Genomic DNA, 19,295 nt, shown 5'->3' with positions numbered 1-19,295 from the left:
TCTGAAGTTCTTCAAAGGTAAATTATTTTATTTGAATGCTTTTATGGTTTTTGTGGAAAATGTTGCATGCTGAATGCTAATGCTAAATGGTACGTTAGCCATCAATACTGTTACACAAATGCTTGTTTTGCAATGGTTGAGAAGCATATTTTGAAAATCTGAGATGACAGTGTTGTTAACAAAAGGCTAAGCTTGAGAGCAAATAGATTAATTTCATTTCATATGCGATTTTCATGAATAGTTAACGTTATGTTATGCTAATGAGCTTGCTAATAGATTTACACAATCCTGGATACAGGGGTTTTTTCGTAGCTAAACGTGACGCAGAAAACGGAGCGATTTGTCCTAAACAAATCATCTTTCAGGAAAAACGGAACATTTGCTATCTGAGTCTCCTCATTGAAAACATCTGAAGTTCTTCAAAGGTAAATGATTTTATTTGAATGCTTTTATGGTTTTTGTGGAAAATGTTGCATGCTGAATGCTAATGCTAAATGCTACGCTAAATGCTACGTTAGCCATCAATACTGTTACACAAATGCTTGTTTTGCAATGGTTGAGAAGCATATTTTGAAAATCTGTAATTTCTCAACGGCTGACCATGCCTTCCGCCTGGCTACTCCAACCTCGGCCAACAGCTCCACCCCCCAGCGCCAACAGCTCCTCGCCCAAGCCTCTCCAGGTTCTCCTTTACCCAAATCCAGATAGCAGATGTTCTGAAAGAGCTGCAAAACCTGGACCCGTATAAATCAGCTGGGCTTGACAATCTGGCCCCTCTATTTCTGAAACTATCCGCCGCCATTGTCGCAACCCCTATTACCAGCCTGTTCAACCTCTCTTTCATATCGTCTGAGATCCCCCAAGGATTGGAAAGCTGCCACAGTCATCCCCCTCTTCAAAGGGGGAGACACCCTGGACCCAAACTGTTACAGACCTATATCCATCCTGCCCTGCCTATCTAAGGTCTTCGAAAGCCAAGTCAACAAACAGGTCACTGACCATCTCGAATCCCACCGTACCTTCTCCGCTGTGCAATCTGGTTTCCGAGCCGGTCACGGGTGCACCTCAGCCACACTCAAGGTACTAAACAATATCATAACCGCCATCGATAAAAGACAGTACTGTGCAGCCGTCTTCATCGACCTTGCCAAGGCTTTCGACTCTGTCAATCACAATATTCTTATCGGCAGACTCAGTAGCCTCGGTTTTTCGGATGACTGCCTTGCCTGGTTCACCAATTAATTTGCAGACAGAGTTCAGTGTGTCAAATCGGAGGGCATGCTGTCCGGTCCTCTGGCAGTCTCTATGGGGGTGCCACAGGGTTTCAATTCTCGGGCCGACTCTTTTCTCTGTATATATCAATAATATTGCTCTTGCTGCGAGCGATTCCCTGATCCACCTCTACGCAGACGACACCATTCTATATACTTTCGGCCCGTCATTGGACACTGTGCTATCTAACCTCCAAACGAGCTTCAATGCCATACAACACTCCTTCCGTGGCCTCCAACTGCTCTTAAACGCTAGTAAAACCAAATGCATGCTTTTCAACCGATCGCTGCCTGCACCCGCATGCCCGACTAGCATCACCACCCTGGATGGTTCCGACCTTGAATATGTGGACATCTATAAGTACCTAGGTGTCTGGCTAGACTGCAAACTCTCCTTCCAGACTCATATCAAACATCTCCAATCGAAAATCAAATCAAGAGTCGGCTTTCTATTCCGCAACAAAGCCTCCTTCACTCACGCCGCCAAGCTTACCCTAGTAAAACTGACTATCCTACCGATCCTCGACTTCGGCGATGTCATCTACAAAATGGCTTCCAACACTCTACTCAGCAAACTGGATGCAGTCTATCACAGTGCCATCCGTTTTGTCACTAAAGCACCTTATACCACCCACCACTGCGACTTGTATGCTCTAGTCGGCTGGCCCTCGCTACATATTCGTCGCCAGACCCACTGGCTCCAGGTCATCTACAAGTCCATGCTAGGTAAAGCTCCGCCTTATCTCAGTTCACTGGTCACGATGGCAACACCCATCCGTAGCACACGCTCCAGCAGGTGTATCTCACTGATCACCCTAAAGCCGACACCTCATTTGGCCCCCTTTCGTTCCAGTACTCTGCTGCCTGTGACTGGAACGAACTGCAAAAATCGCTGAAGCTGGAGACTTTTATCTTCCTCACCAACTTCAAACATCAGCTATCTGAGCAGCTAACCAATCGCTGCAGCTGTACATAGTCTATCGGTAAATAGTCCACCCATTTTTACCTACCTCATCCCCATACTGTTTTTATTTATTTACTTTTCTGCTCTTTTGCACACCAATATCTCTACCTGTACATGACCATCTGATCATTTATCACTCCAGTGTTAATCTGCAAAATTGTAATTATTCGCCTACCTCCTCATGCCTTTTGCACACATTGTATATAGACTCCCCTTTTTTTCTACTGTGTTATTGACTTGTTAATTGTTTACTCCATGTGTAACTCTGTGTTGTCTGCTCACACTGCTATGCTTTATCTTGGCCAGGTCGCAGTTGAAAATGAGAACTTGTTCTCAACTAGCCTACCTGGTTAAATAAAGGTGAAATAAAATAAAAATAAAAAATTTAATTTGCGATTTTCATGAATAGTTAACGTTGCGTTATGGTAATGAGCTTGAGGCTGTAGTCACGATACCGGATCCGGGATGGCTCGACGCAAGAAGTTAAGCATCAAGAACTAGTTTAAAGACTGAAATAGTAACAAATACACATTAGTATTCACTTGAATACATCCAGCACTGAAGTAATCTATAACTAAATACATTATAATTAAATGATAATCACAGTAATGTTGCTTTGCAGTTATAAAAATGACTTTTATATTCTTCCCCTTTAGGTGGAGCGTGTGCATAGTATGTCAATGTTTACCTGATATAGACATCAGGAGAGGCAACAAGGCAGCCTGTGTAACACAGGTCTGCTTGAACGATCTGAGCTTGTGACTGATGGCAGACAAGACCTGGAGCTATAAAAACCCAGTCCTGACAAACAGACAATATGCCACTGGTCTAAAGTAAAGCCGGGTTAAGGACACAGTTACAGCTGACAATTTCCATGAATTAAATGTGGATGAGGACCATCCAGCTGGCACCAGAAACCCAATCAACCAACAGACTTCTAAATGGACAGTTGAGAATAGGTGGGACTGGGTCAAGGGTCAGGTTGGTGTAGGCACACTGTGCTCTCTGGCCACCATGGTATAGCCGTGCAGTTGTGGTCTGGGTTTGAAGCCCTGGGCGTTTGAGGTATCACCTGCAGGCTGTGCACATTGTCTTTCCACCCTTGTCCTGACCAGAGTTGAGATCTGAAACCCGAGCAGCCAGTCATTTGGTGAGAGGAGAGGACAGGTGCACAGCCCTGTAACTCAAACTGAGAAGAATCACACCACCGCACCTCTCCGGTTTCTTTCCTGTATGTCTGTAATCTGGGAGCTAAGACGGCAGCCATCAGAGCCTGCAGTAAGGAGATACTCCAGACTGCTACAGTACATGACTGACTGAGGGTGTGTAACTGCAGGCTGCAGTAAGAACAGGTGCAACACTGGCCCTTTCTCTAAGATAGTCCCTCAATTCATTGAGTTGAACTACATGATACTGTACAACAGGTCAGATCTAACCCCTCTACACGAGAATGATCAGTGGTGACTTTTCACAATTAACCACCCAGGGCTTTGGAACTGGCAATCACTTTCAAAAATACCAACTGACAGTGTAGCACTGTGATGTGAGTGCATGGCTGCATGCCTTTGTCTTTTCATGGCCACAATTGTTGTTGTATGACTGTGGTTAGTGGCCCAGGGCCAGCTGGCAGTGGCTGTGGGAGCTGTCATTGTCCTGTGGCAAGTGGGAACATGCTCCAGACCTCAGTGGGGACAGGTTTGGACACCCCACCGCCACTGGCCACCCCGCCGCCACTGGCCTGGCTGGCTGAGCTGGAGGTTTTTGGAGGGGCAGAGATAGAGGTCCCCCTGATACCACAACAGTGGTGTCAGCTCCCTGGTTCCCCAGAACCCCTCCCCCCACTTTCCTTCTCTGTATCTCTCTCTCCCTCTCTCTCTCTCTTTCCCTCTATTTCTCCCTCTCTATCTCTCTCCCCTCTATCCCTCTCCCCTCTATCCCTCACTCTTTCTCCCTCCCTCCCTCCCTCCCTCCCTCCCTCCCTCCCTCCCTCCCTCCCTCCCTCCCTCCCTCCCTCCCTCTCCTCCCTCCCTCTCTCCCGTTCTCTCGCTCCCCACCCCCTCTCTCCTCTCCTGTCCTCTCTAAGCCCCTCTCCCTCAGATCACTGAGGGTGGAACAAGTGGATCTGTGTGTGTGAAGATACGGCTAATACATAGGAGGAGGGCGGAGCCGGGACTTTGGCAGCCAGAGGACTTCATAAATCCTTTATCATTAATTAGCATAAGCAACTGGTAAACAATCATTTTGTACTGTACATTGAACATTTTAAACTATTGTACAACTGATTCCTTTTGCCAAGAAAAATCGTATAACCTTGAAATAATTTATCTCTGTGAGCACGCATCCACTTGGTGTTTTGATTAGCTAATGCAATTTACATGTGGGGCCTAATGTGTACGTTATCTCTCTTCTTCTCTCCTCGGCTCTCTAATCAGCACACAGTGGGGCCAGAGCAGTTACATGCACAGCTAATGGATGACTCTGTCACTTTATATTCAAACCTTCATTAAAAGACCACGGTACATCTGAACACTACTTCACTGCTCTGCAAACAGAGGAGGCAAAAGAACATGCATCCCCGAGAGAGGGCAGACATACACACCCTCTAGCGCTCTCTCTCTCATCCTCTATCTTACGCTGACATACGCACATTAATTAAATTACACTCACAAGCCAAAAGAAAGTATCTCAGAGTACTAAATCGCATGCTGTAGAAGCACTTTGAGTTCGAAATGTACTTTTCTCCCGCAAGATGCATGGGCAGTGGGCTCTAAGATTGTAAGGCATGCATGTACCCCTGTATGACATTTGAATTAGATTTCTCTTCGATTTACAGTCTGCATTTTATACACTTACAAAACAGATGTGCATGCAAAAGGCATTGTGCGAGAGTGTCTCACATTGTGGATTTCACTACAACTGGCTATCTTACAATTTCAAAACACGAACATTTGACTCAGCGTGAGTCTGCAATAGAACTGAGGTCAAACCCGGGAAGTGCCATCTCAGGAAGTGACCTCTGGTTAATCTCTCACCTGAACCCATCAGTGAAGTCATGGTCAGACAGAAGTTGAACCAATGTCAGATCAGTCCTTCAAAGCATGGTCCCGGTGCAGCTAGCTCCCACCACATTCATTCGTACCATGTGTGTTTGCACACAAGCACTGTAGTATTTCACACCACCGTGCTCACACCCACACTCCAGGAGATCCGAGTACACACAGAACAGGGAGGCCAAATTTTCATCCTCTGGGGAGTCTCACCCTGTGTACGTGTTAGGTGGAGATGGGGGAGATAGGCTACACTACAGAAAACTACACTGTAAAAAAAAGTACTGTACATTCAATGTACAAGGCAAACAGCTGCAATAGGATTGCTCAATAAAAATGTTCACACAAACTTTTTGTTGTGAATTTGCTCAACATCCTATTGCAGCTGGTTGCCTTACAATTGTATGTTGAATCAACATATATATACAGTACCAGTAAAAAGTTTGGACACATCTAGTCATTCTGCGTTTTTTCTTTATTTTTACTATTTTCTACATTGTAGAATAATAGTGAAGACATCAAAACTATGAAATAACACATATTGAATCATGTCGTAACCAAAAAAGTGTTAAAGAAATCTAAATCTATTTTATATTTGAGATTATTCAAAGTAGCCACCCTTTGCCTCGATGACAGCTTTGCACACTCTTGGCATTCTCTTAACCAGCTTTTTAATTTTACCTTTATTTAACCAGGCAAGTCAGTTAAGAACATATTCTTATTTTCAATGACGGCCTGGGAACAGTGGGTTAACTGCCTGTTCAGGGGCAGAACGACAGATTTGTACCTTGTCAGCTCGGGGGTTTGAACTCGCAACCTTCCGGTTACTAGTCCAACGCTCTAACCACTAGGCTACGCTGCCGGCACCTGGAATGCATTTCAATTAACAGGTGTGCCCTGTTAAAAGTGAATTTGTGGAATGTATTTTCCTCATAATACGTTTGAACCAATCAGTTGTGTTGTGACAATGTAGGGGTGGTATACAGAAGATAGCCCGGTCGGTCCTGGCCCAATGCTCTAACCACTAGGCTACCTGCCGTACCAATGAAGCTGGTTGAGAAAATGCCAAGAGTGTGCAAAACTGTAATCCAGGCAATGTGTGGCTATTTGAAGAATCTCAAATATATAATATATTTAGATTTGTTTAACACTTTCTTTGGTTACTACATGATCCCATATGTGTTATTTCACAGTGTTGATGTCGTCACTATTACTCTACAATGTAGAAAATAAAGTAAAACACTTGAATGAGTAGGTGTTCCAAAACTTTTGACCGGTAGTGTATATGATGAGTGGAGGAAATAACAACTATCTGTTGGATGGCATTATCATAAAGATCATATTAACTCACAATTATAGAATCCTATGAAGTATAGGCTCTCTATGAGCATTACTACACCAGACTGATTCTTCCTACAACAGTTCTTTCCTTAGCCAACACAATTCCCATTTCCTTAAACCAAGCGGATTTGATGTGTAAAGCAGTGATGCAAAAAAACGCAAACCGTGTAAGCTCAGAGAAAATCCAGCTGAGAATCTTCTTAATAGCTAAACTCAACTAAATAATCTCCAATTAAAGTGTTATAGAGAGTGGAAAGCAGGCTGGGGGTGGCATAGAGAGCTATTGAAGGGGCACAGAGGTACCTGAGGGTGGTCAGAGGGGTGTGAACTGACCTCAGAGCAGACTAATGGCTTGTGTATCCACCAGCAGCGCCAGGGCTACATTTAAACATGAGCAGACAGCCAGTAATAAGCATCATCCATCACGTCTTAAATTTGGCTCTGTGACTAAGGACTCTCACTGTCAATAAACAGGCCAGTTTACCTGAGTCATCAACACCTGCTTACTGCTGTGACTGATCAGGGTCGTTTCACTATGCTGGAGAAGAAATAACCACAGACGTACTTACTGTACACACACACACACACACACACACACACACACACACACACACACACACACACACACACACACACACACACACACACACACACACACACACACACACACACACACACACACACACACACACACACACACACACACACACGTGCATGAGCTACACACGAACACATGTACACGCTCACACAAAAACTAACACATACACACCTAACTGCCGAGAAAGTCAAAGCCTGTACACACACTTGGTAGTAGGAGAAGCAGAGTGTATTCGATTGTCTCCAGGATCTCAGTCAGTATGTGGTAGCTGAGGGATGATCTGACCTTGATATTTACGCTCAATAGATTCATGGGGCTTCAGTAAGAAGACTTCACCCACCCACAGCGAGAGCCACACTGAGACCCTCCAAATCCCTCTGTCATTCATACAGATCTAATCGCAAATTACATCTCATGCTTTTATACTCTCATTCTCTCTCTAAAAAATATCTGAAACCAAAATAACAAACTATTTCTCCCAGCTGATAAATAGGGTTTAGCCTCCGGTCGGGCCACCTCTGTATTATATATTCATGGTTTTCTAAACTGCCTTTAACAGCTTCTGCAGATGCAAAATACTAAAAATTCCACTTTTGCTCTTCTGTGTTAAATTTGCATATCTGGTCATGCTCTGCTTGACATACTTGCAAAATTGCACAGCGGGTATTTTATTACAAGCCACCACAGATATTCAGCGACAGCAGAGAGCATCAAAAATAAATTAAAAAGACTAAAGAGCTACCAGTAGGCCACATAGTGTATTGTTCTGCAATGCCTAGAGCCATAAAGCGTTTCTTTTTTTCAGGGCAAGAGGCATGAACCATGCTTGGATGGCGGAGAGGGAAAAGTAATTTAGGGACTCAGGGTTTTCTGTTGCATTAAATTGACCGAGCCCAGATTTCCAACGGCTTAATGTAATGTTAAACCTTAAATGTGGTCTGTATTTGCCATTTGTTCATTGATAGTATGCGTGTAACAGTTGTATTGCAATATTTGACTGGCTTTGGGATATCCAATCCATTTCAGTGTTACTGATAACTCATAGACATTTGCATCTATTCGAAAAGCAAATAAATAAATATCTAATTCCAAGAGACAACAAAGTATGCCACATATTAGGAATGAGGATTAATGAATAGCGAGGGGAGTGAGATACTGTTCAGAGGTGAGTGTGGGGCTTACTATATAGATAACACAGGAGTGACCTCTCCTAGTCCCCATTACAGTAAATGGGTGGGATGGGCTGGCTCTATGAAAGTATGTTTATCATGCTCCCTTGCAATTACAGCATACTAAATCCACAGTGTAATTGTGTTCTGTTGCCATCACTCCGTATTTATAGGGGCTAAAACTAACAGAAAACATGTGGTGTGAGGAAAAGGAGGAGGAGAGGAGGGGCGGAGATGAGGGAGGGCATGCATTTGATGAGGCCTTAGATCATTGCTCATGTATGGGTGCTTTGCAACGCAGTATTACCTATAAGGCATGGGGAAGTCAAGCAGAAATGTTCTAATTCAATATCCAAACATGCTGTGGTTTTCTGAGAGGCCGGCAGAGAGTAGCACTGGGTATCTTTCGTAAAAGATAACCAACCACGACTATAGCTGAGGGCCAATAGGGACCAGATGGAATCAAATCTTCCCTTTCCACTCCCTCCACCTCAGAGAAATAAAAAAAAACGACCGTTTAACTGCAAACTCTTCTCAACCTCGCAACCTGAAACCACCTTTCCACTTCCTTCCTACCATCCATTCTCTGATCTAAAGATATACATGCTTTTTTAGTGCAACGTTTATTTCATTATTTAAATGTGAGCTGCTGATTCCTCCCAATTCCCTAAGAATGTGAACTAATGCTATGATAATCCACTGGATACTGAATGCGGCTGAGTTTAGGGGTCCTTATTTAAACTCCTCCTTTTCTTAACCACGGAGCAGAAAAGGTGTTCAGACAAGCAAGGAAATAATGAGCATCAGACAGCATGCAGAGAGAAACAGAAGCTCAGATGAATAACACACACACACACACACACACACACACACACACACACACACACACACACACACACACACACACACACACACACACACACACACACACACACACACACACACACACACACACACACACACACACACACACAAACCTGATATCTAGTCATTCTCTCATTTCAAATCATTTAGACATTTCCCGACAACCAAACCTCAACTTTCCTAAATCAATTGACCGATGAGTAAGAATGGTACTGGTTTTTCAATAAGAAGCAGCAGAAATGTATTAACAGGTTGCGATTCTAGCAGCATTAATGAAAATACTTTTATTGTTGTTGTTTTTCTCCCCCCCTGACAAGCAGCCCCGAAACAAAACCATTCTGATGGGTATTATGCAAATGATCCCAGCTGTTACTTCTAATGGGGATGCCTCCTAATAACTGTCCCTTTTTCTAGGGTGAGGAAGAGAGGAAGATTATTTTGTGCATCGCAAATGGCACCCTATTCCCTATATGTTGCAGTATTTTTGACCAGGGACCTGGTCAAAGTAGTGCACTATAAATGGAATACAGTGCCATTTGGGATAGCCTTATCTGGCCTGTTAATCCGGTCGGCCGTGCGGGTGACACGTCTGGAAGAGAGGACTCCAAGTATCTCCTGATTAAGACCTGTCTGGGGGATAGGGTTTACTCTACAGGGAGCGAGGGGGTGGCCATTTTTCTCCCAGGTTTCCATCCTGGAGTACAAGGCGAGGCGTGCCTGGTGCTTGGGTGGCTCCACGGTGGGAATGGAGCCCATTATCTCTGGGGATGTGGCAGAGAAGAGGCCTTCTGAAGACACTGTTTAGTCCTGGAGTGTCGCCTAGCCGGTGAGCTGGTTCAGTTAGGGTCTTTTAGAGTGGACTGTGAACAAGTGCTGTTCACTTTCAGAGAGTGGACTGTCTATTGACCAGCAGGTTCACTCCAGTCTTTATTCACAGAGCAGAGCAGAGTAGAGGATAGGTCAGGTCACCCCACTGTGTTGGGAACTCCCATCAGGATATTGTCAACACATATTCTTGACCTCAGTTTAAAGAGGGACTCTTCTATTTGACGTGCCCCTTTGAGGACCATTCAAAGTAGTTTTACTACTGAAGTTTCTAGTTTTATTAGTTGTTTTATTTATGTATTTACTTTTCAGAATCATATAAAGCTGTGATTCAATTAATGATATACAATACAGGACAATTTATATGGGATGCCTTGAGGGGCTTTGAACAAGTCAGATAGTTCTGAGCATATAAAGAATAAGCACAAAAAGCAGATATCGATTTTTAAAGCATGGTACATTCTGTGCAGACACTAAGCTGTGAACAAAGTCTACAGAAGAAGAAGAAGAAGAAGAGGACAGAATATATCGAGGAAAAAGCACAATAACTCATTTCAACCTTCAGGTTTCTTTGATCAGATCCATTCTTACACTGTGATATTCATCTCAGCTTTTTTTTCTCCCTCTTTTCATTTCCCTTTTTTTTTACCCTCCTCTCTGTTGGTGAGGGGGTCTGCCAGGACTGAGTTACAGCACATCCTTTTATGTTTATTAGCCACATTACTCACTAGATCAGTAAATTTGTACCAAAGACTTGCATTAATGAACTATAAAGTGATTTTACAAAGGCGGATGGAAGAACCCATCAAGCATGACTGGGTGAAACGCAGTGGGTGAGGAATGAGGACGTGTGTGTGAGCCCTAGTGGGTGACCTAATTCTCACCCACGACTCACGCGTTGTCAATTTCTATCTCTTCTCACCAGGCCCACCTAAATTATATAAATTATTATATGTAAATATGTTTTTTAATATCTCCTTTCATCTAAGTGCCTTTCTGTTTTCATTTGTGTCATATTAGAGAGTCATTGTCGAGAGGCCTACAGGCGGTGAAACACAACGGAGGCTGATCTGCCATGTTTGAAAGAAGGTTGTGATGTTGTGGACTCTGGTCAGTTCAAGATCAGGTTTTAGGGAATATAAAGATGGTTAAGTAGTATTTAAAGTAGTTAATATCTGATCTAAGATCAGACTTATTTAGATATGCAACAGTAAAACCTTGCTGCTCTCAACTAAATATAATGGATCTGTAAACAGTATAAATCAAGGTAGAGGAGAGCTGGTATCCATCCAACATGGAGAAGAAAGGCCAACCTGGGCCCGACTCTCTCTTCACTCATCAGCCCCTTAACCCCAGTCTCTCAGGGTGTGCTCTCATAGCAAATCCAAACACTTCAGCCCACAGCCTCTCTCTCTCTCTCTGTCTCTTTCCATCTCCAAACCAGCCGACTGTGTGATGACCAATACCTCCCTGTCATCCCCAATTACACTGTCTTGTAAGGACAATGTTTGTCTCTGGGTTCACTAAACACAACATTATCAAAATGTTAACACCTCTACCTTGACATGGAGAAATAAGCAAAACGTACCCTTTCACAAAAAGCTAGACTTCCAAAGCCAAATCCAAGCAAACAACGTCTGTGAGCTTGGTGTGTAATGTATGATTAAAATGTCTGAGTAAAAACCAATATGGGCATAAAGGAATTCTGCAAGTGAATTTGGGTGAGGGGAAAAAAAACTGTGCTCAAAGAAAATGTTCATGACATCCCAAATTATATTATACTAGGTTCATTATCATCCATACAAATAAAAACAACTTAATATGTAGCTAAAATAACACAGAATATATTTCAGAGCCTTGTTAGTATTTATTTATTATCTACCTAAACCCAGTATGAGGAGTGAGATGACAAATGTGTTGACAGACTAAGGTGGGGACCTTAGTCTGTAACAAGACTGCTTCCTTTGAGGAAAGACTAGAGACTCCAGGCAGGGTGACTCAAACTCAGGGTGAGGGTAAAGGCTTTGTTCCAGGGAAGCTCACTTTCTCTCTCCCCCCCCCCCCCTGTCTCTCTCTGTGAGTCTTGGCAGCGCTGCATAATCAAATGTTCCTGGAACTGACTTCCTGTCTGTCCAGTGAGTCGGCAAGCGAGGGAGAAGGAGACGGAGCCTGCTTCCACAGAACGGAGGATAAAGATTTCTGCCCCATGACGCCAGGGGCTGTTTTAATAAGCCAACCTGCTGGTCAGCGTGGGATGTACTGTCTGTCTGAGAAATGGACTCATCCAGTTACGGTTCCAGCCTTTCCAAAACACTGGCTCTGAAATATGCTATTATTATTCTACAGTAGTATGTGATTCTTTTTAATAATATTTCATGATCATTTCTGGGGTCTCCATTTTTTTTCCGTATGATGGCTATATGAAAATATAAATCAAAAAGCAACATGATTAATTTCTGCTCTCTAAATGCAAACAAGGCCTTTAACATCAGCAGGCTGCTGGGTGGGTGGGGAAACATGGCTCAACTGAGGTCAGATCTACTCCGGGCCCAGGGCCCTGTGTGAATACGTTACTATGATCAGTCTAATGAGAGTGAATCCCTGTCCCCACATTTAGCAGTCTGGATGAGACAAACTCAGGGCCAGGGCCATTGCTATGCAGCCCACACTCTCTCTCTCTCTCTCTCTCTCTCTTACTCACGCACTCAGTATATCTGCTGGCAGTTAGCTGACAGACAGGAGTCTGGAGTCTGATGGGTGGCTGGCAGTCAGTCAGACAGACGTCGGAGAAACAGACGACTGTGTGTCTCCTCCTCTGATTCACAGCCCTTATGAACTTATAGGAATGACATCATCGTGCTCCAGTTTAGACCACCAGCCCCTTGGCCCATACAATATGCACTGTGGCCTATTCTTTATCAGTACTATCAATGCACACACTTCAAACCTTTCAATCGGCTCAAGTCCACTCAGGTAAGTATAATAAATAGAGAGAAAAAAAATGAATAGAGGCATATTCAAGCCTTTAGGCTTATACCACTCCAGAAATATTAAATGTCTCGAGGGCTTTGAGGAAAAAGAGAACAACAAATCCTCAATGCATCGAATATGTAAAACGTTGTCTCTATATCTCTTCCATATCCATCATGAAGAGCGCCTCCTAAACCTCTCATTGTCTCGTCAAATCGTGTGCTTAGTGAGGCTAGAGATAAGGCTATTAGTTCTATAAAGCATGTGTAATGCCTGGTGCAATAACAGTATTATTATTTTTTTTTTGGGGGGGGGGATCAATAGGTGTTATCTGCTTTCCAATGTTTCATACTCCCTCTCTGACATCAGAGGCTGGCCAGGCAGAGCTTTTCTGAGTGAACAGTGAATGCAGCTAGGCCGCTAATCAATAGCCTCAGTATTAACAGGATGCTTGCAAAGCCATTTAGCAAACCCTTATCACTCTGGGATTTCACACTCAACCTGTCAAAATATTTTCTCCAGGGGCCGAGCGGAGAATGAGAGGAACATTTCACGCCTGTGAAGTCTCCTCTCCCACACCCATTTGATTTGAAAGGGGGGATGAAAGTGATATCTCTCTTCTCTTTTCAGAGGGTTCAGCTTGTATAAAGAGTAGAGGAGGATGTTAGATGGAGGAGCTTGAGGATAAGATAATATAATTAGGCTGTAAAACAACAACAACGGGTTGTGTAGTGTTAAGGATGGGCTCTTGCACACGGCCATGAGGGGAAGAGTAATTACCAAGCATATGAATATTACCACATACACTAAAACAATGGCTATCGAGGTGGGACTTTGAAAACGAAAAGGAATACAACCTGGGATGATTTTTTTGGCTTTAGTTATTCTACACCTATGCTTGTTGAGAAACCTGGATGAATATAAGAGGATAAACAACAAAACTGAGGGCTCTCAGGAGACTAAGCTCAATACAATCTACTCTTTTTAACAAACTAAAGTCAAAAAAAATAAATCAAAGTTCTTGAAGATGTTTTCTCATTTCCTGACAGACATGTTTAAAAGGACGCTTCTCTCTCTCTCTCTGTCTGCCTGTCTCGCTCTGACTAACTCTGCGTGTCTCTCAATTTCAGTTCACTTACGCCCTTCTCTCTCCCTCTCTCTCTCTCTCTCTCTCTCTCTCTCTCTCTCTCTCTCTCTCTCTCTCTCTCTCTCTCTCTCTCTCTCTCTCTCTCTCTCTCTCTCTCTCTCTCTCTCTCTCTCTCTATCTGCATCTTTCTCTTCCTCCCCGTCTCTTACCGAGTGACTCATCTGTCAGTGAACGAGCAGAGATGGTGCTCACCTCCACCCCCCCCATCTCTCCCCAGCTGGGCTCCACTATGCTCTGCTGTGCTGTGCAGGGGGTCCCTCGCCTTCCCTCCCCACCCCGTTTCCCTTCCTGCTCCAATAACAACATCCATCTCCATTCTCCTCTAAGCTGACCGCATCCCGGGCACAACAAGCAGCTCTCCAAATCCCCCAGGTTTTCAGCCTTGCCACATGCTTAACTGTACGGTGTAACTGCGCCATATGCTTCCAAGATTCGAGATAGCACAATTTGTAGTGGGGAATAGCCTTCGACTACACTATTAAAGAAAGGGAACAGCTGGTTGGCGCACCATGGTTGGGTGCCTGTGTGTCAACCTGTTCAATCATACGTCAGTCTTGTTTATTGTTGCTTATCTACTTATTTATGTGTTCGCTATACAGGGACATGGTGTGTAGATGAGTAAGTCTCACAGGAGATGCTGTATTTCATGCATTCCTAGCTTCCTCCAATAACAGGAAGAATACTACAAATGCATTTCTTTGTTGGAGACTGGCCTGACCTCCCACATGGCAGAATCTCCATAGTGGCTCAATTAGCGAGGCTGGCCACTGAGAAACGGTGGGGAAAGGAGTGAAGACAGAGGCTGCAGGGGACTGATTGGTAAAGAGTGGGTACAGGAGCAAAGTCCAAATTCTCAAAGAACCGTATGTGTATTTGCTTCAGTCATCACTTGGTCACCTCACATCATTCTTCAAATACTTTGAAAAACATGAATTTGACTTAATTCAATGGTTGAGGGAAATTAATCCTTATCACTGGTAAGTAGAGTGAGTGGTGAGTGGGGCCTCTCTTAGTTCTTTCCGTCTTAGTCTTAGCCATGATGAAATTCTCAGTCAACTCCTTTGAGGAATCCTGATCTATGATATACCTCCAGGACTGCATTTACAAAGGCAGGCCAATTCTGATATTTTGCCCAATTATTGTCATAAAATGTGATCTGATTGGCAAAAAGACTAGTTCGTGGAAATATTGGGCTGCCTTTGTAAACGTAGCCTAGATGCCCCAATGTATAAAAAAAAAAAATCTGCACCAATTCTCATTTTTGCTCTGTCTGGTCTTATAATGGTATGGGCATCATCGTGTTTGGATATTTAAAACTGGATACCTCCCATGTAGCTATTTTCTCCTCATGCACTGTCCTAACTGGTGAGGAGGGAGAGATAAGGAGAGAAGAGAGTACGCCTTGGCTAATTATGTTCAAGATTAAACGGAGCGGGTTCCAATCAGGTGGACAACGTTTTCTAAAATAATGAGTGCGTGACCTCAGGTGAGAATACATTAGGACGGATGTTGTGTTAACCTGCAAAGCATTCGAAAAGCAGAAGGCCCATTTTGTCTGGTTCAAAAATATTCTCCAGCACGCCACTGGCTGAGAGCTGAGACAAATGCTCCCGGCATTAAAATGAACATCCCTTGCCTCCCAACATTAGAACAAGATAAACAGTCGGGGCTAAAGTCGTCACAACAATAGACTCTCAGCCCTGCTTGTGTTGCTGACACACAAATGAACTGACATGACAGGCCTTCAGATCACAAATGACTCCAGTCTAAGATTGTCTGACTGTGTCAAGCTAAGAGGCTACAAGGAGGGATAAATGCATTGTTTATGCTCATTAAACAAGACTTCCTCTCAACTATCAGCAATAACTGATGAGTATTAATTTGCAATGTTGTAAACTGTTCAGAAATAATAACGCATTCATCATCATCATGCATACATGACAAGCCAATTGCATACAATATTATGGGAGGAACAAGCCAAAAATCTGGAGGCTAAAACAAAGGTTTATACAATATTACATATTTAGGATATATTATATATAAACCCATAAGACCACAGGGTAAATGCTAAAACTCTAACTGTAATACAATCCATCAGTGAGGCCAAAACAAATCATATGTCAGAACTATTTACATGAATAAGTAAAGCGGGCCCATGTGAATTAAAATGGCTATTAATCATGATTTTTCCACCCGAGATTCATTTCATAGTGAGGTATTGTAGGGTGTGTGTGTGTGTGTGTGTGTGTGTGTGTGTGTGTGTGTGTGTGTGTGTGTGTGTGTGTGTGTGTGTGTGTGTGTGTGTGTGTGTGTGTGTGTGTGTGTGTGTGTGTGTGTGTGTGTGTGTGTGTGTGTGTGTGTGTGTGTGTGGAGTGGATGTAAGGAAGGCCCCTTAACCCTGTGGCCCCTCAGCTGGCTGGGTTGAGGACCAGGAGTCGCCAGGAGGAGGAGAACTCAACGGCTGATTATTAATAAGAGCTCTCCATTATGTCAGGCTCTGTCTTTGCCAGGACTCAATGAAAAACAGATCAGGCAGGGGGAAAGGCACAGGCCAAACTTATCTGGCTGAACTGCTTTCCCCTTCCTACTGCCAGACGATCTAACACAGCACAAGTGACCTGTTCCCAAGCATTTACTATCTATCAACAAGCCGTGTGTGTGCTGTAGAGTCAAGTGAATCATGCAGGTACGTACCTCCCCAGTCTGTGTCAGGGTCAGCTTAGGCAGCTTGCTCTTGGAGCTGGTGGTGGTGCTGCCAAAGGCTAGGTTGCTGTAGCCCATGTCCCCCACTTCCAGAGGAGGTTTGAGCTCCGGGGAATCCAGGGGCACCTGGTCCTGGCCGTCCATGGGCCGAACGTAGGCTGTGGGCTTCTGCTGCTGCACGGCGCTGGGCTTGACATGCAGGCCCTGGGGGAAGGTTGGCGTGGAAAGGCCGCTGGGCAGCAGGGAGGTGGAGGCCACGGGGGAACTGGACCCGTGGGAGCCCGGCTCCTGCTCCAAGGGAGACTTAACAATATTGTTGCTGTCCTTGTATCCGCCATGCTCAACCGCCGAAGGGGCCTGCTGCTGCCCAGCGCCATGCCTCCTGGAGGTGGAGGAGTTGGGGCTGCTGCTGGAGTCTCCCTTGTGGCCCACGACGTCACCCTGTGAGCTGAACAGCTCCTCGTGTCTCTGGGGTTGCTGCTGCTGCTCATGGGTAGACAAGTGTTTCCCCCTGCTGCTGGTTGGTACCCCCACTACCTGCCCCCCCACCTCTTGGGTGCTGGTGCTGCTGGAGCAGTGGGCTCCCTGCAACCAGTCGGAGGAGCGGGACTTCTTGGAGCTCTGATGGCCGCTCAGCCGGGTGGAGCTGGTCAGGGATGAAGAGGAGGGCGGAGGGGGCATGGAGGTGGTATTGTGCCCCGTGCCCGTCCTGTTGCTTGTCCTCTGGGCCCCCTCGGTGAAGAAGCTGGGGCCAGGGGTCTGGGGAACAGAGTTCTTGGGGATCCCCACCAGGTGGCTCTGGTTGGAGTGGCTGGTCAGGAGCTCCTTCATCTCATCATAGTTCCCCAGAGTGTTCTGTACCCGGTTGGCCAGGGCATCACCTTTGTTGGTCTGCAGAGACAGAGAGAGGAGAGACGGTGAGATGTATAATGTATAGATATTCAGTTCCTATTATATACCCCCCAGCACCCTCCACCATGTTATCATCATTCCCCCACTACTCTGACAACAGACAGAGAGCAGCAGGTCATCAGAGCTACACCTAATTACAGACAGCCAGGAACACTGCAGGCAGTGTGTGTGAGAGAGAGGTTGATGTGTGTGTGCGCGCATAGAGAAGGGTGCAATCATGCCTCAGTGAGCAAGACCATTAGGCTGTACATCAAGCAACTCTGAAAATGAAAAAGTAGCCCCTTTTCTAAGCTAAAAACAGCTATCATTACAGAGTCTAATATGCACCTTACAAACTGTATGAAACTATAGTTCTATCCAAAGCACTTTAATAAATCCATCTTTAAGATGGCACAGTTGGTGTATTAGCGTGTATTAAACAAGTGATTAAAACAAGCATTGTTAGTGTGGATCTATAGATAATAGATACCTTGTTTAGGTTGTTGGTCCCCCCCAAAGTGGATAGACTGGTTGCTTCTGTCTGTCAGTATAAAAAGACAGTAGTTTATAATCTAGTCACACTGGGGGGAATATAGTAGACCAATAGGATGACCTTGATAATCTTATAATCTGTTCAACTGTATTCTTAGTCAATAGCGATATGTGGCAATGTTGACACACTCCTGTCTTCTAATATCCTTTCTCTCAGGGGTACACTTTAATCTGTAGGAAAACCTCCAAACAAATAATTTTGCAACAAAAGGCCCTTGTTATAATCATTGTTTTCTTTTGGCTAGTTCAGCATATAATTCTTTTATACTGGGCTTTTCAGACAAAAAGGCATGCAGAACCACCCCCAAAACTCATTACTTTCATAACAGGCAACATTCTATTTAATGTGCAACACATCACTGTTAAACTCAGCCCAAGCCTGTGTTTACTGGTCTTTTACGTGTGAGAGGCCTAGTAAGAACGTACAACAATTGCAGATGCATTATGCTAAGATACACGCTACATAAACAGAGATTATAACATCTATTCGAAAAGAACTGCAAATGAAGATTCATTTCAGTCGCACAATAAAATTGCAGAGCCATGCAAAGCTGTTTCCTGTATAGGGATATAATTAGGCTATTCAAAGGCAACAAAGGAAAAAGGATAAATATGTACAGTGTAGCAGCGTATATCCCTTTGGTATCACAGAGGACTGTGGTGGTGATGATAGCGCAACACTCTGTCAGACTCAGGAAGGATAAGTCTGTGTATTTGCACAATAATCAAATGACGGTTGATGGTTAAGGGGAAGGGAGGGTGTGAAGCATGAAGAGCCATTATGCTGCTGGGAAGGGGAATTATCTGCTAGGTGTTTAACCTCTGACCTCTATAAAAAGAGAAGATGCCAGCTAGGGCTAAACTGCTCTCTGCCAAGACTCACCCCTGGCCACCCCTGACCTTGCACAGCATCACTATAATGTCCCCCATAAAACTCTAATGGCCTATGCACT

General features: G+C 44.3%; 1 protein-coding gene across 2 annotated transcripts in view; it reads right to left on the bottom strand.

Moving 5' to 3' along the window:
* The window catches only part of LOC123993192 (AF4/FMR2 family member 2-like), a 185,552-nt gene that overhangs the window by 119,241 nt on the left and 47,016 nt on the right, over window positions 1-19,295 (bottom strand). Inside the window, exons 3-4 of one of the 2 annotated variants that reach the window (XM_046295072.1) lie at window positions 18,281-18,331; window positions 16,891-17,790 (exon numbers count right to left, since the gene is read on the bottom strand). In XM_046295072.1, the coding sequence (XP_046151028.1) occupies window positions 16,891-17,790; window positions 18,281-18,331 (951 nt within the window). The remainder of the gene's footprint in view (window positions 1-16,890; window positions 17,791-18,280; window positions 18,332-19,295) is intronic. The other variant, XM_046295073.1, reaches the window with a different exon arrangement.

This window comes from Oncorhynchus gorbuscha, linkage group LG13 (assembly GCF_021184085.1).
Source record: "Oncorhynchus gorbuscha isolate QuinsamMale2020 ecotype Even-year linkage group LG13, OgorEven_v1.0, whole genome shotgun sequence".
Lineage (NCBI taxonomy): Eukaryota > Metazoa > Chordata > Actinopteri > Salmoniformes > Salmonidae > Oncorhynchus > Oncorhynchus gorbuscha.
The sequence above is the reverse complement of the archived record's forward strand: the minus strand, read 5'-3'. Positions and strand labels throughout refer to the sequence as shown.